We start from the raw sequence: 22,957 nt of genomic DNA on the forward strand, positions 1-22,957 counted from the left end.
CGCCCCTCCCTCTCTCCGTCCCTCCCTCTCACTGCAGTCGCGACATGGCGGCGGCCAGTGCGGTGCGGGCGGCTGGGCGCCGCTCCCGGCAGCTCTTTGATATCTTCGTGGCTGAGATTCCCTGGACGGTATCGAGCAGTAAGTCTGCGTCCCCCGCTTCCCATCCCTCACTGCTGCTAGGGCTGGCGGGGTTGGGCGGCCCTGCCGCGTGTGTCGGTACAGGCCGGGGGTCGGGCCAGGGCGGCGCGGCTGCGCAGAGGCGTCGGGCCCGGGTAACCAGGTGCGTTTTCCTACAGAGGAGCTGAAGGAATACTTCTCCCAGTTCGGGTCGGTGCAGAGGTGCCAGCTGCCATTCGTGAGTACCCGCGCGTTCTCTGGGCCGCAGTTCGCGTCCGCTCGGCGAAGCGGGGAAGAGCCGCTGGCTGCGGCCTTGCCCCGAAGCAGCTTCCTCGGAGCTGCAGTCTGGATGCTTCATCTTGAACTCTGTTCAGGTTTTTCAGTGCTCTCTATTCTTAGCTCCTTCTTCTAGGAGCGCCACCATTTGTCTGCGAGCGCTCGGCCTTATTGAAGTTTAGTGGTTTCCATTGGCTTTCAAAGAGCTTTACGGAGTACATTCTTCACATCCTGTTGATGCTGCCATTTCTGAATACTTAATCTAAAAGTGCTTTGAGCTTACCTATCATGGTGTTACCATTCTTCTGACAGAATAAAGTTTTTGTGTGCATGGTCTCACTGGCCAAAAACTAAAGGTGTAGGTATGAATCTACTTTTTTTTCCTGCTGTGGATTCAGACCCCATCCAGGGTGCAGGGCTAACAAAACCCATAACCTCTGCAGGGTGCTGCCAATGCCTCTGTTGTTTTGGCTGTTCATTTTCTGAGTGTATAGGTCGGGGATCATAGTATATACTACACTTTTTTAGAGATGAACAGTCAAAAAAAGTGCAGGTTTGCCTTTGCAGGTAAATTGCAGGCCACTTCTGAGTGTGAAGGTTCTGACTGCTTGTGTTTCCCCACATGAAGTAATCCTCTTAAATTAAGCTCACTTTGTAGTGAATTTCAGTTAGTGAGCTGATGGGTTTGCTCTCCACTGATGATGAGTTTGGAGATGGAGAAAGTTTCAAACAGGCTAGTTGTTTTGAACACTTTAAGCTTAGGCGCCTGCCTGTCATGTTTTTCCTCAAGCCCAGGTCAGACTGCTTTGTTTTGTTGCAAAGTCTGGTAGCTTACCACAAACCTGCCTCCATCACTGATTGAAGTGATACATGTGTGTATGTTTAAATTCAGTGATTACTTGAGGAGTTTCGTCAGTGCTTAAAACCCAAAGGTACAAGAATCACCAGTGTAGGATAGTCTAATTTAGACTTATTGTGATACTGAAACGAGGCAGTATCTTGTCGGTGATTTGGAAGTGTTGTCAGTTATGCCTGATGATGAGTGGTTGAGCTGTTGTGAACTCTGAGTGGGGTCAGAGTAGGGCTAGAAGGCACTTGGATACACCTGGCTTTTCCTCATTATCACCTGTTTATTGACAATTATCTTTTCTGACTGGCAAATTATTTCTAAAAATATATTTTTTCTTTTCAGTGCAGTTAGTGCTTGTCATTCTGAGTTGCACTCTGCCTAGTCTCTTAAGCAGCTGCTTTATCTTGCTGAATGTTTTTCAAGTACTGTGGCCATTGAAATGTCAGTTCTGTTGTGACTGGCTCAATTAGTAGATAAATACTGCAGTTTGAAAGTACTGTCTATATATTATTCCAGGCTTCAACTATATCTTAAGATCACGGTTTTTTGTTATTATTGCCGGATTCAAATTGAAAGGGATGTAAAACAGCCTTTGCTAGACCCCCCCATGCTGTCACTGACAACAAATGTGTTAGTGTGAAAACGGCTCCGGAAACAGCAAGTGTGCCAACTCCTCTGATAATTTCTGAATCCTTAAATTCAGTATCTGTATAAAGTTTTAAACAGCCTATGTGAATATTTCCTATAGTAATTACATCTTTTTTAACTGGCACTTAGGACAGAAATACAGGCTTTCACAGACGTTATTGCTGGATTAAATTCTCAACTCCAGAAGAAGTTCAGAATGCGTTACAGAAGGACTCCCACATTCTTGAAGGTTCCAAGGTAATGTGCTAATTCCTTTAATGAAGTAATGGGACCAGTTGACTCGAATTCTACCTTCAACCAGACACAGTAACATGAAAATACTACTGTATCTTTTCAAAGTGTGGTTAAGGATTTTGTCACTCAGCGTGCTTTTAATGTTTTTAAAATCACTACCACTTCTGTTTATTCCTTCTACTCAGCTTACGTTGTTAGGGGTCAAGATCATAGAGAGAGCAGCGAGGTCGCTCTAAAGAGACCAAAAAACTCCTGCTATGCTAAAGTAATGCAAGTGCAGTAAAACCGTTTGGGATTTGCTATGCAACTAGTTTGCAGTTTGCAATGCAGGTTTCTGCAGGTGGGTTCCAACATCTGATCTGCATGTTGAGTGGCAGGGGGAACAGGCTAAAGAAAGTGATGCTTAACTTCAAACTTCAGTGAAATTTGTTTTTCTTCAGCTGCCATTTCATACAGGAGAAATCTGCTTTCATGTGGTCAAGACAGCTCTAAATTCACTTTAATGTAGGGTCTTGTTCTCTCCATCTTTAACTTTTTTAGTGTTAGTAAAGGAAAAAATACAACACTTCAACAATCTCAGTGCATTAGTGTATAGTATCAAGACAGTGTAATGGTCTAATGCACATACAAAAGTGTCTGTCCTTGCCTGGTCAGCTACAGCCAGACAACTGTATTCTCCAGCTTCACTCCAGCATAGAAACAGAGCAAAGCTATCTCACCATTTTCCCAACATTTAGTGTGCAGTAGTGTTGATAGATAAGGAATAAAGAACAGGGAGTCAATGGCTGCCTGAATTCTTCAATATCCTTTTGACAACTAGTTTCTTATTTTGAGACTTCAAGTGCTAGAAAATAGTGAAAGGAATTGACGTGATACAGTATTTTGATTGTGGTAAAGTATTTTGCTTGCCATGGTTCATATTGCTGTGTAAGTCATCATGGGTTGTGGTTACTTCAGTACCTATTCCCAAGAACCACCAACCTGCCCGTTCCAAATGTGGTACAAAAATGAGAGCAGAAATTAAGACTCCTTAAACTGTGATTAGATTGGCAGTAGGCTGGTCCTTCATAAATTGTACTGAACTAGGATATTATCTGTATGCAATTAACAAATTAGGTAGTAGAAATAGCATAGTATTTAGTGTCACTTTCCTGAAAATTTCTGCTTTTTATTCTTGAAGCTGTAAGGATAACTACATGCACTTTGAAGCCTAGGCTTCAAAGACTATACTTTCACAAGAGGTGCAAGCTAAGAAGCTTCTTTATAGTGAAATAAAAAGCAGAAGGCAAGCAGTAGCTATTTTGTGTCTTCAAAAATGCATACTTCTCTAGAATACATGAGCACTTGTCCCACTTTTTTCTAGGCTAGGTTTAGACAGTCACTTTTTATTAATCCTAGTATTGAAAGCACAAGCTTTTAAGATGCATTTTGCTGGTACAACTAGCAATTGCTATGCATATATACTCCACTTTCCTGTCAGGAAAGCCCTGGCTTGGGGCTTTTGAAACTGAATTGGTTATAAACGTATGTTCTGCTTTCTGTATCAATGTTCTGGGTGATCAGAAATGAAAAATAACAAACCTTCTTGCCTAGCTAATTTCAATAATTTCCATTGTTTTCAGCTCACTCTCAAACAGCAGATCCGTAGAAGACACAGTCAGAGAAGGAATCCGAGTGAGTGAGTGGTGGAAGGAGGCTTTATTTCACTAAATGTAAAGAAACTAAATAAAGATTACTGAGAAACTATGAACGAGTGCTTGTTTTAAAACAGAATCCAGCTGTTTCCCCATCCCTGTTGAAAGAAACTGTATAGCCACACTAAAACACTGAATCATTAATACCCCAGCATCTGTTACAGAATATGACAATCATTATATACAGCAGGAAAGTTTTTAACAGATCAAGTCAAAGCTTTAGCTACCTACAAAAACTAAGCATGTAGGAAGGGGGCTACATTCTTACTCTGAGATGCTGGGCAATGGGAAATCAGCCAAGTCAGAGAACTTGCTAAAGAACAATTAATTCCCTTATGAAATGTTTCAGAGTGGTCTCCATGTCGTCTCTCTCCTTGGGTAGCTGAAGAATTAAGTGTGTATATATCCACACGGCCAGAGTTGTGAACTGTTGTGTTACAGTGCCATCCTTCTGTACACCCAATATTAAAAATCCTTCTTGCATGAAGTCCAAGATTGCAGTCCATTTCCCTACCTCTCAATGAGCAGAGGCATTCAGTCCTTCCTCCTCTTTTTGCTCTCATGCTCATGTTCCTTAGGGCGGCTGCTGTCTGATGGCCGTTTAGAACCACCATGTTGCTTAGCTTCTTCCAGAAACTTGTCCAAACCAAATGGATCCTCCTCAAATTGAACTGGTCCATCTCTCCCCCTGCCCCTGGTGCTACGATCTGAGTTGGAAAACTCTTTGTCGGGGACAAACCTGCAGGAGAAGATGATACTCGGTTGACTATCTTCAGAGTACTAACTAAGAATATTTCTTAAATTTATTTCCTTACCTGTTGGTCTTTATTCGAGCCTCTAGATCATCACCATACATGTCCTTATCCACATTTTTACTTGGCCTGTAGATGTTTTGGGCCATATCCTTGCCACTTCTCCAAGGCTGGTCATAAACATTATAAATTTCATCCTCTCCTCCAGCAAAGCCACTGTCCATCCCCTGTGAAGAGCACCAGAACAGCACAAGTTAATTGACAAAATATCAGCTAATTTATTTTAACAACAAAATACACTGGTGATGTTACACAGTTACACAAAGATGACATAGTGTGATTTAAGATTGATTTCTAACAAGTACAAGCACTTAACGAGGATAGGAGTGGGTTTGGGTCTGGGATTAAGTCCAGAGAACATGACATTACAAGTCTCAGTCCTACTCTTCCAGATAGCAACAGGAAGGATTGCAGGCCATCCGCATTTCAAAATAATGGATCATTTCAGTCTGCCCTGCAAGTAGAGCTGTCTGTAATAGCTAAATACAACCATACAGAAATGTGTATTCAGAATATCTGGAAAACATGATTTAAGCTGACTGATCCAAATCACACAGAGGCTTATAAAAACTCTGGAAGTAGAAGTGTCTGCTTTTTCATTTTTGGTTCGTCAGCTTTCCCTTCTTGCCTGCAAGTCTTTCATTGGAGACGTGAAAAAGAGTGATTGACAAACTGCAGGTCTATTGAGGGATTTGCTGAAGCTCAATCTATTTTGTCATCTCTGAATAGTATAAAATTCAGGGAAAATAAATGTTGCTGTTAACTGTTTATATCTTCAGAGTATTAACACAAGCAGTAATGGGAATAGAAAGTATTTACTTGCTTCTCTCTGAGAGCAGATTTCCTATTCAGTCAGTACACTTGTACAAGAGAAGAAAATGAGGTCACTGCAGCTTGAAGGCAAAATAGTTTTTCTCCCCACTCCCAAGTGAGAAAAATCACAACAAAAACGCTTTAATCCATCTATACACTTAGAATATTCAACTTTTTTTTTTTGCATAGGCTCTGGATAAAGGAAATCAATAGTTTCCTAATCACTTATGTAAAAAATTTTTTCTTTTAATGTATCCACACCAACCATGAGAACAGGCTCCCTTTAATACTCTAGCTGTACCCTCAAAGGAAGGATGAGCATGTTGTCATAGAAAGCTGTGAAAAGGTATTTTACCTTGCTCTGGTTGAACAGCCTCTGGTCATACTGGATTTCATTAGAGGGCCTGGGGTTGGGTACCCCCAAGGCAATAACTTCACTGATATCTCTGTTCTCATTTCTTTGCAGCTTTGACCTGAATTAAAAATTTGAGAAGTTTTATGAGGTCAGTAAACCATACTTGTTGACATGCTCAGTTGCAACCTGATCATGTATTCCTTGCTAACGATTTGCCTCAGGAGCCAGATTTTGACTCTTGTCCTTCCTTACTTGGTAACATTTAAAATTTGTCTCTTGGCAAAGCAACATTTGGAAAAGTTATGTTCAGCTGGGCATGACATTTAAATTTGCTTTCCACTATCTGCAATTCACATCAAGCTGACTTGGTCTAAAATGTCATATTTATTTTTTGCAAGAATCAGTGTAATTATATTCTGGAAAGGCCGAGCAATCCAATTTCAACTTACTAGAGATTTTAAGCATCCAGAAACCATCTGCACTCAGAAATCTCAGTGGCTTCAGCTAATAAGATACTTCAGCCTACCTTCATAAATCTAAGCTTACTTAAAATGAACAGCTTCAAGAAACAAAGGCACTATTGATAACACTGGTCCCACCAAAATTAGAAGATTCAGGTTTCAGTTTTTGCTGTCAACGTGTTAATTCAGCCTGAACGTACTCTAGTCCTGGTGAAGAAAAACCCACTCAAAACCAACACAGCATACCCCTCTCTCCCATTCATGTGGAAAATTCAATTTTGTTTTGAAGACAGTACTGCAGTATTTTAACACTGTAATACCTTTTCATACAGTAAACAAACTGGTGCTTCATACTAGTGACCATCTCCACAAGATACAATTCAGGCACTTACATCAAAAAAAGGAAAGCCCAGTAATAGCTTCCCTAGTGGAGAAGCCAGTGCCAGTGCAGGAATAAACCAGCTATTTTTGTGACTCACCTTTTATCAGGGGCTGCCCGGGAAAGATTTCTGTCATGCTGTCTCTCTTTGCGCCGGTCATGTCTAATTTCGTCTCTTTCTCTAGCTTCTCCATCCTCTGAACAAGTACAAGATTGCTCGTTATAGACAAATATTTGAAGTTTGAATGAATTTTGCCACAGACATTGGCACAGTAATTCAATTCAGTATTCTTTTAGAGAAGCATAGTGACCCTTAGCACTGTTTAAAGTGCTAACACTTCTAATAAACTGAACACACAAACACCACAGCTTTCTTATGCCGAGCAAGTGACTGTCCTTGGTAAGTCAAAGGAGACATATCCTAATAACTTTGTTCTTCCAGCTTTCAAGAGCTTAAAATAATTGTCTGTCTAGGAATTACTATCCTAAAACATGTACAGATCATTATATCATAATTTTAAGCATAAAAGTATCATTGAAACATGCAGAGATTTAAGTATTTTGAAGAACATTCAGTGATGCAATATCAATCAGAAAATCACTCAGGTTGGAAGGGAGTCAAATTCACAGCCTCCTGCTATCAATGCTGAATTCAAACCAGGTTGGTCAGGGCTTTTTCCCACTCAGGTGAGGAAAGCCTGCAAGGATAGACTGAGATTTCCTAGGCAACCTGTTCCACTGCTGTTTGTCCTTATGGTGAAAATTTTTCTCCTGACACATAGTTGAAACCACCTGCTTCTGCTCTTGACCACTGTCTCATTCTTGCATCGTATAACTTGGTGAAGAGCTCTGATAATCATTTCTGAATCATTTTGAGATTACTTTGTGGGTAACCTTCCCATTACCCAACGGCACATCATCTCCTAGCAGAACAAGCCTTATTCTCTCAGCATCTCCTGAACAGGCAGTTATTTGAGCCCCACGGTCATTCTGATGGCCTTCCACTGAACTGACTCCCATTTATCAATATCTTTCTTGTACCTCGAGGCCCATAACTGCACAAAGTATTCCAGATGCAGTCTAAAATTATTACTTCCCTTGACTTACTGGTTGCGCTCCTGCAGATGCAGCTTTGTGTGCCCTTAGCATTACTGTTGCCAGGACACGCTGCTGGCTTATATTCAGCATATTGTCCACTACAACTCCTGGATCCTTTCCAACAGCGTGGCTCTCCAGCTGGCCAGCCCCCAGCCTGTTGGTAAGAGGTTAGCACATCCCAGCTGCAGGATTTGGCATTATATCCCTCCACCTTCTGGAGAGGTCGTAACTGCTCTCTTAAGTTCATCATCCTGATCTTTGAAGTGTAATTCCAACCAGAACGTAAGACTTGTCACAAGGGAGACAATTTAGTTAGGCTGGCAGCAGGGCTTTTTGGGGCCTACTGGCCCACAAAATTGCAGCTCTGCAAGATCAGTTACAACCTTGTAAGAGCCAGAATATTGCATTTATCACCTTTGAAAACATACAGATTGTTTAGTTCTTCTAGACAAAGATGCTCTTCATCTGCAATAAGCTTAAAAAATTAGTTTAGAACTGTCCATGAAAGCCATCGCTTGCATTAATGCATTATTAACTCGAAAATTCTCAGTGTCCTAAACCTGTATACACTAACATATTGATGTGAGGTTCAAATCTGCATGCCATCAAACCACCCACCGAATTAACCAATAAAGACATGAACTGATGTCATACTTAGATACTTCAGCTGGTATTTAGATATTTTAAGTTCTCAAATTATTACTCCAAACCCATACTTCAGAGTGTTAAAAAAAGCCATAGTGTCTTAAAAACAAAGAAATATACCTTTTTCAACATGGGTTTTGATCCCTGCTCTTCTCTCCCTGGCTTTCTGAGCCATTTCTCGGAGCTTTTCCTCATGTTTCTCCTTTTCTTTCTGAGCCATCTTTCTCTCCACCTGGGCACGCATCTCTACTGCCTCACGAGCCTGCACAAATAAGACACGGTTAAAAATACAGAAAGCGTAGCACCTGAGATACAAGTAGATCTGTCATGGACTTAGCCAGTAAACAGGACAGAAATGAAGTCAAAATTTGGAAGCTTAAAGCCCATCAGCCAGCAGTTAGAGCTGAGAGACAAGACCCATGACTTCCAATAACGTAAACGCACTCTGAGCCCATGATTCAGAGATACTGGGGATAAGGCCTTAAGTCTTATGTTAGCAAAGAAGCAAGACAAATCAAAAAGCTATAGCCTATTCACAGCTGGTTTTCTGAAGGAAATTAACATACAAAGGATGGTAGATGTATATGGAACAAAACAGTTTAAAGAAGTACCTTTCTGTCAGCAATATAGAGCGCCTCAGCAAGTTTGGCAAAGTTTTCATTAATATGAACAGTCTGCAATCCTCTGCCATCTGCAGCCAGACGCTTATCTAATGGAATGGTGTAACCCTACAGTGGAAACAGAGAGGCAGTTAATCATAGAAACCGTATTTTCAGTAACAAGCATTATTGTATTTGTTGTGTAAGAAAACAAAAACAAATACAAAATTCACAGCCCATCATTATTATGCCTCAATGGATCTCCTTTTCACGTGTACTTGAAATTGTCACCAGGTAATACAAAGCTTCACTCCAATTCCACCCTCCCACCAAATCCAAATCACAGCTTCCCTTCAAGGTTCATCTTAGGACAGAAGACAGTTTTCAAGTGATAAGGTCCACTTTTTGCTTTGTGTAAAGAACTACAGATAATAACTTCTCCAGTCTCTAAGCTGTTTTACCATAATGTGCTTAAAAATTGTTTTATCTAAACTGTTTCTTTATGTTATAAGAGATTAGCTGATTCAAAATAAGAAAGTAAGGGACAAGGCAGCCAGCAAAGTAAGACTAAATGCCAATTTGGTTTTCCGAAGATGAAACTCAAATTATTTATAGATTATATTTTAAGATTTTTTAGTGAGCTCTACAAAATTTTTGCTTTGCTTTTAGCATCTGTAACCTAAAATTTGATCTCCTAATTAGCGTCAGACCCAGTTAGACAGCTGTGTTGGGGTAGGGAAAAAAGTAACATCCAAACATGCAGCTTTTCCTTCCTCCAACTGAAGGGGCTGTCTCGGGACAACAGTTTAGTATGTTTCAGAATGATTAGACCAGTTACTGCAGAAAGTAAGTTCTCCCCTCTCTAGGAACATAAACTTAATTACAGATAAAAATCAAAGAGACAAGACATACCTACTCAGACAAGGAACAAAAATAGCTAGCTGACCAGTAATAAAAATTAATTAATTAATTAATTAAATAATGCAACAAGGAAAACTTTCCAGAAATATGGATTGTAGTAATAAAAAAGAAACATGCTTGGGTCTCTGATACTTTGTTCTTTCTCAGTTTAGATGGCTTGACTTTGCAACATTGAGAGACTTGGGCTTTGGACTGCGCTATTATGGGGATTTTAACTAATAAAATTTTTTCCTCTGAAAATTTATAATCTCTGCCATAAAGTAATATATTCATCCTCAGTTCTACACTCTCAATCAGACAACTCTTATATGCCAAACTGAAGAAAAACTAACTGTATCATCGTGTGTTCTCCATGCTGGAAGTAGCCAGTTTACCTAACTCTAGATGTTTAAAATTATTATTATTCAAGCTTAAATCATTCACAGAAGTTTCCCATCAGGGTGCAACATTATAAAAATAAATTTATGACAACTTAATTACCTTTGCATTTTTCCAGTTTGAAATGCACGGAGGAATTTTCCACTCTTGCTGCTCTTTCACAGTCATCTGATTTAAGAGAAGAAGCAAAGTCATCCTCAGATTTAGAAAACAGTATTTCCTTCTACTATTTCTCAAAGGCAGTTATTGAAATGAAACTATTGAAATAAGTTAGAGTAGAAAGTTCAGGACTCCACAATAAAACTCTTAACTCTTCTTAGCAGCAGTAAGATTACAGATTCAAGGAATGGTTTGATTGGAAGGGACCTTAGATATCAACTGTTTCCAAACCCTCTGCCATGGGATTTATTTTTGCACTGTATCTTTACCAACACTGAATAAAGTCCCAACAGCTCTTCAGCAATCTCTTAAGCTTTCATCACACAGGCTGTAACTCATAGCCAGCTTGTTAACATCCGCACATTTAGCAGCTGTTCAAGTTGTACCAAAATGACGAACCACCACTACACTCATCTCTCAGAGGGAGCTAATCCTCAATGACACAAGTTAGTACTAGGATTAGCTTAACAGTGTTGTCTAAAAGCAACATTAGAGTACCCAGGCTAAAGCTTTGGTCAACTCATTCATGGCATGAACAAATACAGCAATGCAGCCCTACATAAAATATATGAGACATCTACTCAACCTTTGACAAGATAATTGAAAAGACAGCTACTTTCAGAACTGCCCAAATGAAAAAAAGAAAAAAACAGAACAAAAGACTGCACTGGGCACCAAGTTGATCACTTAACATCACATCAAAAGATCAGTAAGGAGAAGGTATATAGAAATGAACTAGATCACAGAAGAATTTGTAGACCCACCTAAGCATTCAAAACTGAGAACAGCTATGGCATTTCATACCTTTCTACTTGGAGAGTGCATTACAGGTGCTGGAGGAGATGGTGGTCCTCGTGGAATCTTCTTGTTAATTCTGAGCAATTAAGAAAACAATTCCAATCAGCATGTTGCACAGAAATACACTTCAGAATCTTCTATTTGCTATAATAGAACAAGCTCTGAATACTCACTTGAATCTTGGAGGCTCCATAGGGTCCTTCTGCATTTCCACCATCCGAATAACTCTCTGTTTTGCTCCAGAGTTGAATGCAACTCCTTGCTGAGATGGTGTGTACCTGAATAAAACAGAGTCCTCAGTTCTCTGCATACAGCTACATATTCCTTTCCCACTCTATCTTTACGCAGTTCACTACTCTAGCTGCAGTTTCATTTTATCCACAACAGTTTAAGACTACCCCACTATGAATGTCAGCAGCAGGTAATGGCACAGATGGTACTGCACTGAGTGCAGAATCAGTTACACCAGTCAGAATGTAACTTCTCTTCAGAGTTATAGTCACCTGTTTCAACCTAGATTCTGAAACAGAAGAAAAACAAGTACAGTACACATAGCTTGTCACAATACTCCCTACCTATGTCTGTGAAGCCCTGGTGTCTTCTAACTGTTCATTAAGAACCTCATCACATAGTTTTTTTAAGAATTAACCTCAAGCCAAGTGTAACCTGCCATGAAATTTTTCTATGTTTGAACAGAAAATCATCATAAATAAGTATCAGCCTCCTCATAATTCCAATTGTTTCCAACTGCTCATTTTCTGTGAAGGAAGAACTTTGTTACATGTCTTGTTGTGGCTTGAAACTTGCAGAAAATACTTTGCTTTCAGGGCAGCATCATTAATAGTGATCCCTGGCAAATCTGTGTTTTGTTCCAAAGTGCCATAGCTCATAACATGTTCAAAATATTTCTACACACTTCAAACCAGGTGATCATTAGTGGGTGAATTCAAAACACAGACGCCAGTTTCATATTCCTTACAGAAGAACAGAATTCAAGAGGAACTTCTGTTCTCAGAAATCCAACAAATATGCCAATTTTAATCCATTTTGTATATCACATCATCTTACACAAACACCAGTACTACATACCGAATGTACTGTGCAGGGGCTAGTTTGTCAGCAGCTCGAACTGGCATGGCTGCTGCAACTTTCTGGGAGACTGATTTCTCCAAGGCTGCTCTTGTCTTCTCTGTTATCTGAAGAAAAAATACCACAGTGTACATCTCGTCCCATTACAACACATAAAGCATACACCACTGCTAACTAGGCACATCAGTGCATACAATACCTCTCTAATTGCCTCCTCATCTGGTCTTTGCAGTTCAGGATCATCCACATTCATGACCTCTTTTGGCACAAGATCTGTGTACTTGCTGTAAATAACCTGGAAGACATTAGATTTTACTAGTGCTGGTGAACAGGAATAAATGTACATATATCAAAGGAAATGTTTCAGGCTTAGACTATACTTTGGGTACTAATTAAAATTAATACACAACTATAAATGCATTACGATTACATGTTTTTTGATTACTCTCGTAGAAGACCTGGTTACATAAACACTCTGGACCCCATTTATAGGTAAGACTAATGGAAGAAACAAAGCGATCTGATTAAATGTAATTGTAGAAGTTGCTCTCAGAACTGGCATTAGACAGCAGTTTTCTGCTTCCCATTCCTAGTATTTTCCTTTTTTAGGGGCCCCAAACTGATAAAATCCTGCACATTTTTACTTCTGTTTTCAAGAATTACTCAAGAATCTGATACAAGTACTTTCTAGCATCTGGATTTTATAATTTCGTGTTTACTATTTTCTTGAAGAAATAAATAATCGAGAAATCTGGTCTTGACACTTTCCCTTACATAGGTACTTGAGTTTTCACACAACGTGAAGCTAGCTGCTGGCAAAGTCCCAATTTTAAATACAGGGAAAGAACACTATTAGATGCCTTCAGGGAAAAATGTATTGTATTACATTAATGCTTCACATGTATGAAACAAAGTAGGAAGTTTTAGTTCAAAGAGTTAAAAATCAAGAACTATTATTTCAAGTTCATTATATGAACTTGAAATATGAATGACACCTATTACATGTCCAACTACAAAATTAACCTTTAGCCTCAGCATTAATTAACCACATGAGAGCCATTTTCTGCTTCTCAGCCTTCACTCTTAAAATTTTAATCCTTTGAATTAGTATCAGTAATATTCTAGCTTCTCAGATGCTGAATGAAGGACATGTGAAGAGAAGTGTTCCTCTAAGGTAATTAACTCATAAGTCCAAGTGTCTTGTTGAAAGAAGAATATGAAGAAAAAAGCATGCTGAATGAGCCTTAGAGCATCCCAAAAGACAAAGAAAATAAAAGAGGTACTCCTTGCAGTGGTTCAAGAGTGATCTAAAAACTACACCGAGGTACAAATGATCTATTTAAACTCTGAAGTATTGCATGCAAATGGCAAGATGCTTTATTATGGAATAAATATATAACATAGATTAAACTATCCTAAAATAGTTTAATTTATTTTAACAGAAATACAAGTATTTCTGTTGCCATCAAAAACTTAATACACTTGCATATTGTAATTGTAGTCCTTTTCTGAGGTGATACAAAGAGGCAGATAAAGAATTCACATTTCTTTCTGTTGTTTTTTCTAGACATTTATCTTGTTTAACAAGTAATGTTGAGACATTTCATTCATCTAAGACAAAGAAGAGGCTGGGATTGTTTGATATTGTACTGTACCCATCCCACTACCATTTTTCAATCTACAAAATTTGAAAGGAAGCATCAGCCTGTGTTGTAGATATTTCACTCTGATTGCTACTGAAAAGCAGAATTTCCTTTTAGACAGAAAGAAAAATCTCAAGTTTTGCTACAGTTACGTGATTCCCTGGCTGGGGCAGCCTTAAGAGGCAGCAATTAGGAATCTGCACGCTACTGCAATCAGAAAGAATAGTATTACCAAACTAGCTAAGATATTGTATCACATGGCAGGATTTAAACAGATCAATCCCACTGAGAGGCTCACAGGACACTTGACAGATGCAAATATCTTGATGGAACTTTCTTAATTTGCTACACAGAAATCCTCAGCATATTTTGTTCCATATATCCCAGCCAGTCCTGGACAGTGCTCATCAATCCTATACATAAATCAAGAATTTACTATCAAGCAACGCAGCATTAATTCCTTCCATGGTTTCTCCATATGAAGCATATAAAACTTTAGGTTGTAAGCCTGGTACATACACCAGATAAACTGGTAACAAACTCTCAAACCAAGCTTACCCACAAAGGCAAATAAGTTGCGAGTAAGTAACAGTTTTGATTATTTAAGTTTGATTCACGTTCTCTTGACCTGTTCCATAGCTGTGACAGGACTTCCTTCAACAATGAAACTACTATCTTGTAAATGCTTTGACTGAATTGACAATCTCAGGAAAAAGAACTTGTAAATAAGCTTCGTGATTGTTTTTTCCTCCTTTAAGAAAAAAGCCACAGCCTTGGGCCATGAAAAAGAAATCCAACTTCAGCATATGAAGTTATTCTTGCTGGAAAAAAGTAAGGGACCTAACAGTTCCCTTTCTTGATTTCACTCTTCCTTTTGTCTTCATAAAAACACAGGATGCAATTACATGTTCTTGTTTTCCTAATAAGGGGACAGCATCAGTCTCACCAAAATATATCACTATTGATACATTATTTTAGCCTGGCCTTTAGTAATGTAAGTAGAGAAAGTACTGAAAGAATTTACAGCAGCACAAGAGCTAACCACACAGCTAGGCTAAAAATCCTTTATCTCAACCAGTCGAAACTTCATCCGTAGATCCATAAGGTCATGCACCCAGGCCTGTCAACGTTATCCAGCATTTCATGTCTAGCAGACTTTCTGCCAAACCCAAACAGGAGGCTTGTCAGACTATCACATTTATGTCAATATTTTTCAAGGAAAATTCTCTGAAACAACTATTTTTTAAATACGTAAGGGAACAGATGCAAGGGAGATGAACCACTGCAATAGTAGAAACTGCTGAGAAGTCATCTAGACATAGGGGCTGAGTGATGGAACTGCTGCCTCTATAAGAAGGCAGAATACTAAATTCAACTTCAAAAAATCCATAAGCTGTAGCAAAAGCAAAATTTGTTTCCTAACTCAGACCAAACAAGCAGCTCCTAAAATAGGTTCATAAACCCCATCTCATTTTTGGCAGGCTGCTAATTATCTGTTTCTTTTAGCTCGAAGTATTAAGACTGAAGAAATATTGAATTATGGCCGCAGCTCTCTGGAAAATGAAACTTCTGTATCTAATCCTACTGTACTATCAGAAGCTCTTAAGAGAAAATATTCCACATTATTCAATTCAACACAGATCACTGAACAACTTCTCACTATGACATCTCTGCCAATACTTCTCCTGCAAAGCAAATCAAATCAAGCAATAGTAGTTCTGCTGTTTCCAGTAAAATTGTTTCAAATACCTGTGGCAGCACAGAAAGTCAATTTTATCCTGAGCTACATCAAAAGCAGCGTGGCCAGCAGACCGAAGGAGGTGATTGTGCCCCTCTACTTTGCTCTGGTGAGACCCGAGCTGGTGTGCTCCAGCTCTGAGGCTGCAAACACAAAAACAATGCTGACCTACTGGAATGAGGCAAGATGAGGCCACTAAGTTGACCACAGGGTCGTAGCACCTCTTCTATGAAGACAGGCTGAGAATTGGTGGTGTTCAGCTCTGAGAAGAAAAGGCTCCAGAGAGACCTTACAGCAGCCTTCCAGTATCTAAAGCAACTCACAAGCTGGAGAGGGCCATGTAATGACAGGACAAGGGGGAAGGGCTTTAAGCCGAAGGAAGGTAGGTTTAGATCAGGATGATTACATACAAATTAAAGATAATCCTACAAGTAAGTAGAGATGTATCTGACAAGTTGTGAAAATGAGGGTTTAACTACAATAATTTTTTTCTTACTGTTTGGCTTACAGCTTCACCAAAATTGGTATGATTACTTCTTGTCTAATTATCTGCTTGAAATTATTTTGTATGCTTTCAACAAAGCAACATTTCTATTTAGCATGAAGTATCAAATATTAGTAAAAAATTTCTTCAAGATAATTAATATTTTAACATCTTCCTCTTGAAAAATAATTCCAGACATTAGATAAAGCCTGATGGAACTCCAAGAAAAGTCCCCTCAATAAAAATATTGGCACTGCTGTTTTTTTCTGTTTAGTCTAACTGCTTTCTTCCACATGACAGCATGCAGTCCAGTTTGCACTCATCTTTTTTAAAGCTACTGTAGTAACATATGAGGCATAGGATAAAGATATGCAAGATGTGATGCTGTGACATTCAGAGTATTAATTAAATATAAAGTCCTACTGGCTGTAGAATTTATTTAAAAACAAATTTATCTGTTAGAAGTATTTTCCCTGATATTCTTAGAATGCTCATCCTATTATTTTGTTTGAGAGGTAAAATTTGTATTTTAGTTTGCTCCCTTCCTCAAATGTAATAAGATATGGGGCACATTACCTAATCATAAGCTTTTTGAAGCACCCTAATTTAAAGACCAAGAAGTGAAATTATTTTGACAACAATTATTGATAGCTATTAGCTAAAACACTGAGTGTAGTTAACACTCTGTTTAGACTTTCTTTGTGTTAACCTATTCTTTACAGAAGATGCTTGCTGGAAGAAGCAGCTGGTCACACACTTCGTCAGGCCTCAGCAGTTTTCCAGCCCCCAACACCTGCTTAAGAGAATTAAAGTCCACACAGCCTACTTGGTTACACTTGAAAAGGCAGATGTAAATACTCCTTAAAGTAGACTTAGGAGACCCAAGCACCTGATCTTCTCAAAACAGAGGACCCAGAAACATTAAAAACAACTAGAAGCGTCAAATATTGGATCAGTAAGACACAAGGTGCAGTATTCTAAAGGCTGACCTGTGTTTCCTGTCCAGTTTTTTGCCCCCTCTCTCTACACACGGAAATGAGGCCACAAAACTGTTTTCAGTTTCTGAAACTGGAAAATGAAAACTGCTAAGCCATCAGCTAAGTCCTGTGTAGATATTTTCACCATTTTTACCTTATCTTTTATTTATATTACAGAGAAGATCATAATTTCTGTCTGACATTATTTTAATTCTTAAATAAGAGGACATAATCCATGTGGCTAATGCCGGGCCAATAAGTTCAAGTATATGCAATGTGTACACACAACTTTTCCAAGTATACATGCTGGCTGACATATTGGAAGAAATCTTACCTTGTCCTTTGACTGTCCTTGTCGAGCAATTGCATCGTATTTTATTTTTCCTTCTGCATCCACCTGAACAGCCAAAGCATTGGACATCTTCTTCTTTCGGCCCATATCCAATGGATATTGAGCCACATGAATTTCTGGGAAAGCACCCCCATCTCCAAAATCCTACATAAAAGAAAAAGTAATGAATGTCCAAAAGACAAAAAGATGTGAAATGGAATGGAAGAGGAGATTGATTTAAAAAAAAAACTAACTTGGCAAGAATGTTCCAGTCACTTTATTATTTCACTGGTAAGAGAGCAATTAATGAGAGAACTTATAGTTATTAAAAGACACTGAAATGTAGAGACATCTTGCAGGAATTATTCCCTGCACAAAGTGGGAACAGATATTACCGACTAGAATGTGCAGGCAATACTATGCTACAGACAATACAAAATTAAGTATTTAATTCTCATATGAGTTATTAATTAAATGTTAAAAATTGACCTTCTGAAATAAAGCAACTGTGGATACTAAAATTACAAGAGCAGCATTTTAATTAAGAGTTCTACTGGTTATTTGTTGCTTTTCACACCATAATAAAGTGAAGAAAATAAAAAAAACATTCCATTCTTCTCAAAGCCTGTAGCTCATAGCTTTACAATGCTACATGTGTGAAACATTCCCTTACTTTGACATGTAAATACACTGAAAATTAGGCCAGCACCCAACAGCCCAATATTCTTGGAGTTTATTCCTCTCTCCTACAACTTGTTGGTGTAAAAGCATTTAATAAACAGATAACCAAAAGACTTCTTAAAGCAGATCATCCTGGCTCAATACCACAGAGGATGCAGTGGTACCATTCATAAAACAACTTCAGGCTACAGTTTCAAATGCAACACTTCGGAGGAAGCATTTGCTTAAAGCAGCATGAGCATCTATCCCTTTCTCTGTTGCAATGGCATGGCTTACATGGAGTCTGGTAACAAAACAGATCAAAAAATAAGGTGTCTTGAGCAAATCAATCTTCCTCTGTGCTCACCATGTGACCAAGAAGTAATCACTACTGGGACGGAGTGGACTGAGACTGGAAATGATCAAGAACACTTCCAAACAGGGACAGTATGCTTAGGCCATCTGCAAATGCTCCTTGAAACATAGTTTCCATAATCTGAAGTTTTCCACTGGACGTCCCACATTAAATAATTAATTGTTAAAATATTAGCCAGAACCAAATTCAGTCAGTCATTCTTCAATTTATTGTTTTTTCATAACTCATGATGTATTAAGAACAGGTTTTGCATTTTCCAGCAACAGCAGTCCAGGGTCACTGGACAAAGGGTATGCTTTGAAAGCATTTACTGCAATTTGCACTTGGTTATGAAGCAGAAAGGAGCCTTTAAGAGGCTTTTTGGGATGTCTATTAATTTGTGGATAAGTGGCGCTGGAAACTCTTCACAAACCTTCAGCAACTGACTTCTTAAAAATATCTTTATTAACATTAAGAAAGAATAAGCACTGAAGTATTAACTTTAGTATTCAACAGTGTAGGAAGGGAAACCTACACTGGATATAATGAAAGTATAATTTTTGACATCATACATATGCAGCATATGACTAAATGCTGAATCCACATAAGAATGTTTTCTTTCAGTGAACCACTGGAACTACTATTTTAAGTACATGGATGTCCACAGAACAGTGTTGGATTTACAAAAATGACACTCAAACATAAATGAGAGTAATGTTGTTACAAGCTGATGAAGTTATGGTATTTGGAAACAATGTAGGATCATACAATGAACCACTGTAATAAGACTTCAAAGCATGCTTGTTCCCAAGAGCACTGGCTTGTGCCTCATCAGAACAGGTCTCAAGTTATTGCCAAGGATCACTTCAAACTGCAAGGTTTTTCCAGCTCACAGTGAGAGACTGTATTAAAACAGTTTTGTAATCAGAGCTACACATTTCTATTTTCTCTCTACCTTTAGCAGTTCCAGTTTAGATTACATTAAATTGGCAAGGATTACAACTAATGAAACACAACATTGTCCAAAACCATTTAGCCAGTAACATACTTAAACAACAAATATTTGACTAATTTTTAAGCTTCCTTCCAACTGTAATAATTTTGTCCCCCAATAGCAGCTACCTCTTTGAACAGAATACATGAATGTTCTCTTCTCTGATACCCATAGGTTCACTTATCTCAGCTATAATCCAGAATGTGTATTTAACACTAACAGAGGAACAACATGGATGTCTTCCTCATGTGAACCTTGTGTTCACAGATTGTAAACCCAATGGGCCACAGGCATGTGTCCGTATTACAACACAACCATCTCTGAAGAGAAGCAGACATAAACCATCCTGTTTACCATCAAATGTTTTAAGAAATCTGGTGGATTAGAACCTCTCCCAACACAAGAATATATCAAGCAGTCTGGATGATGCACATTGCAAGGCATTGCACAGTTCTCAGCAACATTCAAGGTGCTTAGTTTATTTCTTCCAGATTTTTTTTCCCCCTTTAGCAGACACACTACTACTATATAAATTCAAATATTTACCTCCAGCACTCGTGGGATCCATCCTTTCCGGTAACCATATGGGGGAGGTTCCCTTCGTGATGAGACCAGAGCAGTCTGCCTGGATCTCTGAGCTCTTGCTCTTTCTTCTAGTTCTAGCTGATCTTGGGACAGCTGGGTTGGAGCTGGCAAAAAACTGGACATATCCAGAGAGAATGATATGAAAAGTTCATTCTGGTAACTTCACTCATGGACACTCAACTATGCTTGAGTCAACGTCTAAGTTAATACTTTCTCTACAATCACTCTCTACAGATTAAGAAACTATTTGTGAAACTTGAGCATTGCGCTCATAAATGTGAAAGCAACTTCTGAGATTCAGTAGCTTCTGAAATTAGAGTGGCAAAGGCAATGTGTGCTTTCTCAGCATTCTGTAAGATTCCTAAAAAACCTAATGCTAAATTCACCCACATTCACATCGTGTTTGAATAGAAGAATGAAAATGCCTGTTTTCCAACAGGAATGTCACATATCACTGGTATTCTTGACACTACTACGAATAAAAAAGAAATATTCCTCTGTCTTCAGTCCAAATGACTCGCTCTTCCTCTCTCTCAAGGCAAACATCCACAGACAGATCTGACAACAACCTCCCCTCTCAACCCCTGACACCTCCCTGCCAAAGGCAAGTCGAACCCTAATTTGTTCACTTCCCGTTTCTCAGCTCTTCTTGTCTATAGAGCTCCTCTTTACATTTACTAAAAAAGGTACCCAGAGAAACTCGGGATTCCGAGGCAGCCACCGCAACTGCACTCCCATGCCCTTCGAGAGACTCTACAACTCCTAACAAAGACCGCTCGCCCTCTCTGACGGTGAAGAAACCTCGACAAAACCTCACGGACACAACCAAGACGGAGGAGCTCGTTCCACCCGCAGTGAACACGCAAAAGAAGCAGAGCCCTGACCAGGGACCAATATCCGCTCTCGCCAGGGCTGCCCCAGGCCCGCCCGGCCCTCGCCGCACTTCCTGCGGCCGCGGCCCGGCCTGCGGGCCCACTACCCAGGAGAGGCCGCGGCCCCTCAGCGCGCTCTCTAATCGCGGCCGCTCCCGACGGCGGAGCTCCGCAACGCGGCGGAGAATCCCCGGGCCGGCCGAGGGGGCCGCAGCGCCCTCACGGCCCGACTGGGCCCGCCCGACCCACCTGGTGAGCGCCATCTTGACCGCGTACGCCGTCCGCTCAGCAGCCGGGCCGCCGAAGAGGGAAAAGGTGGCGACACTTGCACATGCGCGATGCCCGCAGCGTGGCCTGGGAGTCGTAGTCTCCTTAACTTCACTCGCGTCACGGCGGCGCACGCGGGTAGGCCGCAAGGCATCCTGGGAGATGTAGTTTTACAGTATCCCCGTTTATCTCTTCAGCCATCCTGTTCCGCTCCCCTGCGCATTCACAGAGTTTCCAACAATTTCAGTAAATTCACAGTTCAACCAGCTGAAAATGTCCAAGTAAAAAGGCAGAAAATGTAGAGCAAATGGATTGGAATAAAATTTATTGTGATACCTGCTGCTTAGAAATCGTTGAACTGGGACATGGGAGTGAAGGGAAGAAGAGAGATTTAAAGTGGCATAAAAATATTGATTTAAAATAGAAAAACTTCTGCATTAAAAAGGAGTTTTGCTGTCTATGTTAAATGGGCATCCATATGTTACATGGGAGCTCTTGAACTCAAATAAAGAGGTGCACTCTTTAGAGAATAATTAGAATTTGGAATATGGAAAAATACTTTTCAGAGTTGTAATACATGGGAGGTAGGTGGAGCTTTACATAGGAAAATCACTATTTGACTTAAAGTGGCAATATATAGCACCATATATAACCAAAAACAGTTATTAATTAATAGTTGCTATTGTTACATCACATCTAGTGAATCAAAGGTGGAAGAGTCCCATTGAGCCAGACACAGTTCACCTAGAAGAGAAACAGAAGCCAGAAAGGGAAGAAAAGGGTGGAATGTCTAAGGAAACCAACATGGTCTATCAGAGATTAAAAATCATACCATAAGAGGCAGGAATATGATATGGCAGAGTAACTGTCTTGCAGTCCTCTAATCATTTTGTCTTCCTTACCATATTCTAATCTGAAAGGTGAACTACTCCTGCAGGCTTAACTAATCTGCTACAACTTCTAGGACAGGGGAGATTTGGAGGAAGGTAAAGGCAATCCTCTGCAGTCTCTCTATGCCCAAACTCGTCATCTCCAGTGGGAATCAGCTTTTGGCTTAACATTGTGCTGACAGCAGCTCTGTCACCACTTCTGTGAATGACAGATACTTCCTCTTCTCTCTGAGATAGCTGCTGTCTTATGAGCACTGCAGACAAAGCTAAAGATATAAGACTTTGTCACCCACCATTTATCAATAATTTTCCTAAGCAAACTTATGTGTCATCCTCTCTACCCATTTCTGTCACTCATTAAGTAACAGTATTGGTGTTGTCATATCTGGCAATATTGCTACCTGATTCAGGAGCCTTCTTTCTGCCTTTGAAGTTGCCAAAGCTGTTCTACCAGTCTCAGTGAAAAAATTATGTTTTATCCCTCCAACGTTGACATTTCTCCTCCTCCCTTTGCTGTGGAGCATTATTTAATGCTATATGAGGGGAATGCAGCATCACATCATTATTTCTGTCTTCTGCTTCTGATGTTGTTTTGATTAAAGAATTAGCACTGTGCAACAGTTGAAGAGGTGTGCCACTGGCGTTGGGAAGTGGCTGGCATTTCAACATACAAAGGAATCATCAGCAGTGGAGCAATGCTGCATAAGATATTTCTAAGGAAGTTACAGAGGAAGGTACATACTATGATTTATACTAGTCACCATTTTCACCAGCTTGCTATCAATTTGAAATTGCTATTCATAAAGTCTGTATGTTTCCAAATGAGTGGCAAAAT

The 22,957-nt window shown here is 39.6% G+C and overlaps 2 protein-coding genes across 2 annotated transcripts; one reads left to right on the forward strand and one right to left on the reverse strand.

The window, feature by feature from the left end:
* The first annotated feature begins 4 nt into the window (after positions 1-4).
* On the forward strand, positions 5-3,871 carry SLIRP (SRA stem-loop interacting RNA binding protein). The gene is made up of 4 exons (XM_014869813.2): positions 5-138; positions 297-355; positions 2,021-2,128; positions 3,748-3,871. The coding sequence occupies exons 1-4, from the start codon at positions 45-47 to the stop codon at positions 3,805-3,807; spliced, it is 321 nt and encodes a 106-aa protein (XP_014725299.1). The 5' UTR covers positions 5-44; the 3' UTR covers positions 3,808-3,871.
* Positions 3,805-21,346, reverse strand: SNW1 (SNW domain containing 1). Its single transcript, XM_014869810.2, has 14 exons — positions 21,215-21,346; positions 20,055-20,208; positions 17,503-17,664; positions 12,526-12,621; positions 12,327-12,433; positions 11,411-11,515; positions 11,244-11,313; positions 10,383-10,448; positions 8,994-9,110; positions 8,503-8,644; positions 6,740-6,836; positions 5,800-5,917; positions 4,635-4,798; positions 3,805-4,558 (listed from the first exon to the last, which is right to left on the reverse strand). The coding sequence occupies exons 1-14, from the start codon at positions 21,226-21,228 to the stop codon at positions 4,354-4,356; spliced, it is 1,617 nt and encodes a 538-aa protein (XP_014725296.2). The 5' UTR covers positions 21,229-21,346; the 3' UTR covers positions 3,805-4,353.
* Between the last annotated feature and the right edge of the window lie 1,611 nt (positions 21,347-22,957).

This window comes from Sturnus vulgaris, chromosome 6 (assembly GCF_052056855.1).
Source record: "Sturnus vulgaris isolate bStuVul1 chromosome 6, bStuVul1.hap1, whole genome shotgun sequence".
Taxonomy (NCBI): Eukaryota; Metazoa; Chordata; class Aves; order Passeriformes; family Sturnidae; genus Sturnus; species Sturnus vulgaris.

Excerpts from the sequence above, each read along its gene's own strand:
- SLIRP (XM_014869813.2), top strand. The coding sequence starts at position 45 with ATGGCGGCGGCCAGTGCGGTGCGGGCGGCTGGGCGCCGCTCCCGGCAG. Across the intron at positions 139-296 it reads TCCCTGGACGGTATCGAGCA|AGGAGCTGAAGGAATACTTC; the intron begins GTAAGTCTGCGT and ends GTTTTCCTACAG. Across the intron at positions 356-2,020 it reads AGAGGTGCCAGCTGCCATTC|GACAGAAATACAGGCTTTCA; the intron begins GTGAGTACCCGC and ends ACTGGCACTTAG.
- SNW1 (XM_014869810.2), bottom strand. Across the intron at positions 12,434-12,525 it reads ATGAGGAGGCAATTAGAGAG|ATAACAGAGAAGACAAGAGC; the intron begins GTATTGTATGCA and ends TTTTTTCTTCAG. Across the intron at positions 5,918-6,739 it reads CGGGCAGCCCCTGATAAAAG|GTCAAAGCTGCAAAGAAATG; the intron begins GTGAGTCACAAA and ends TTTTTAATTCAG.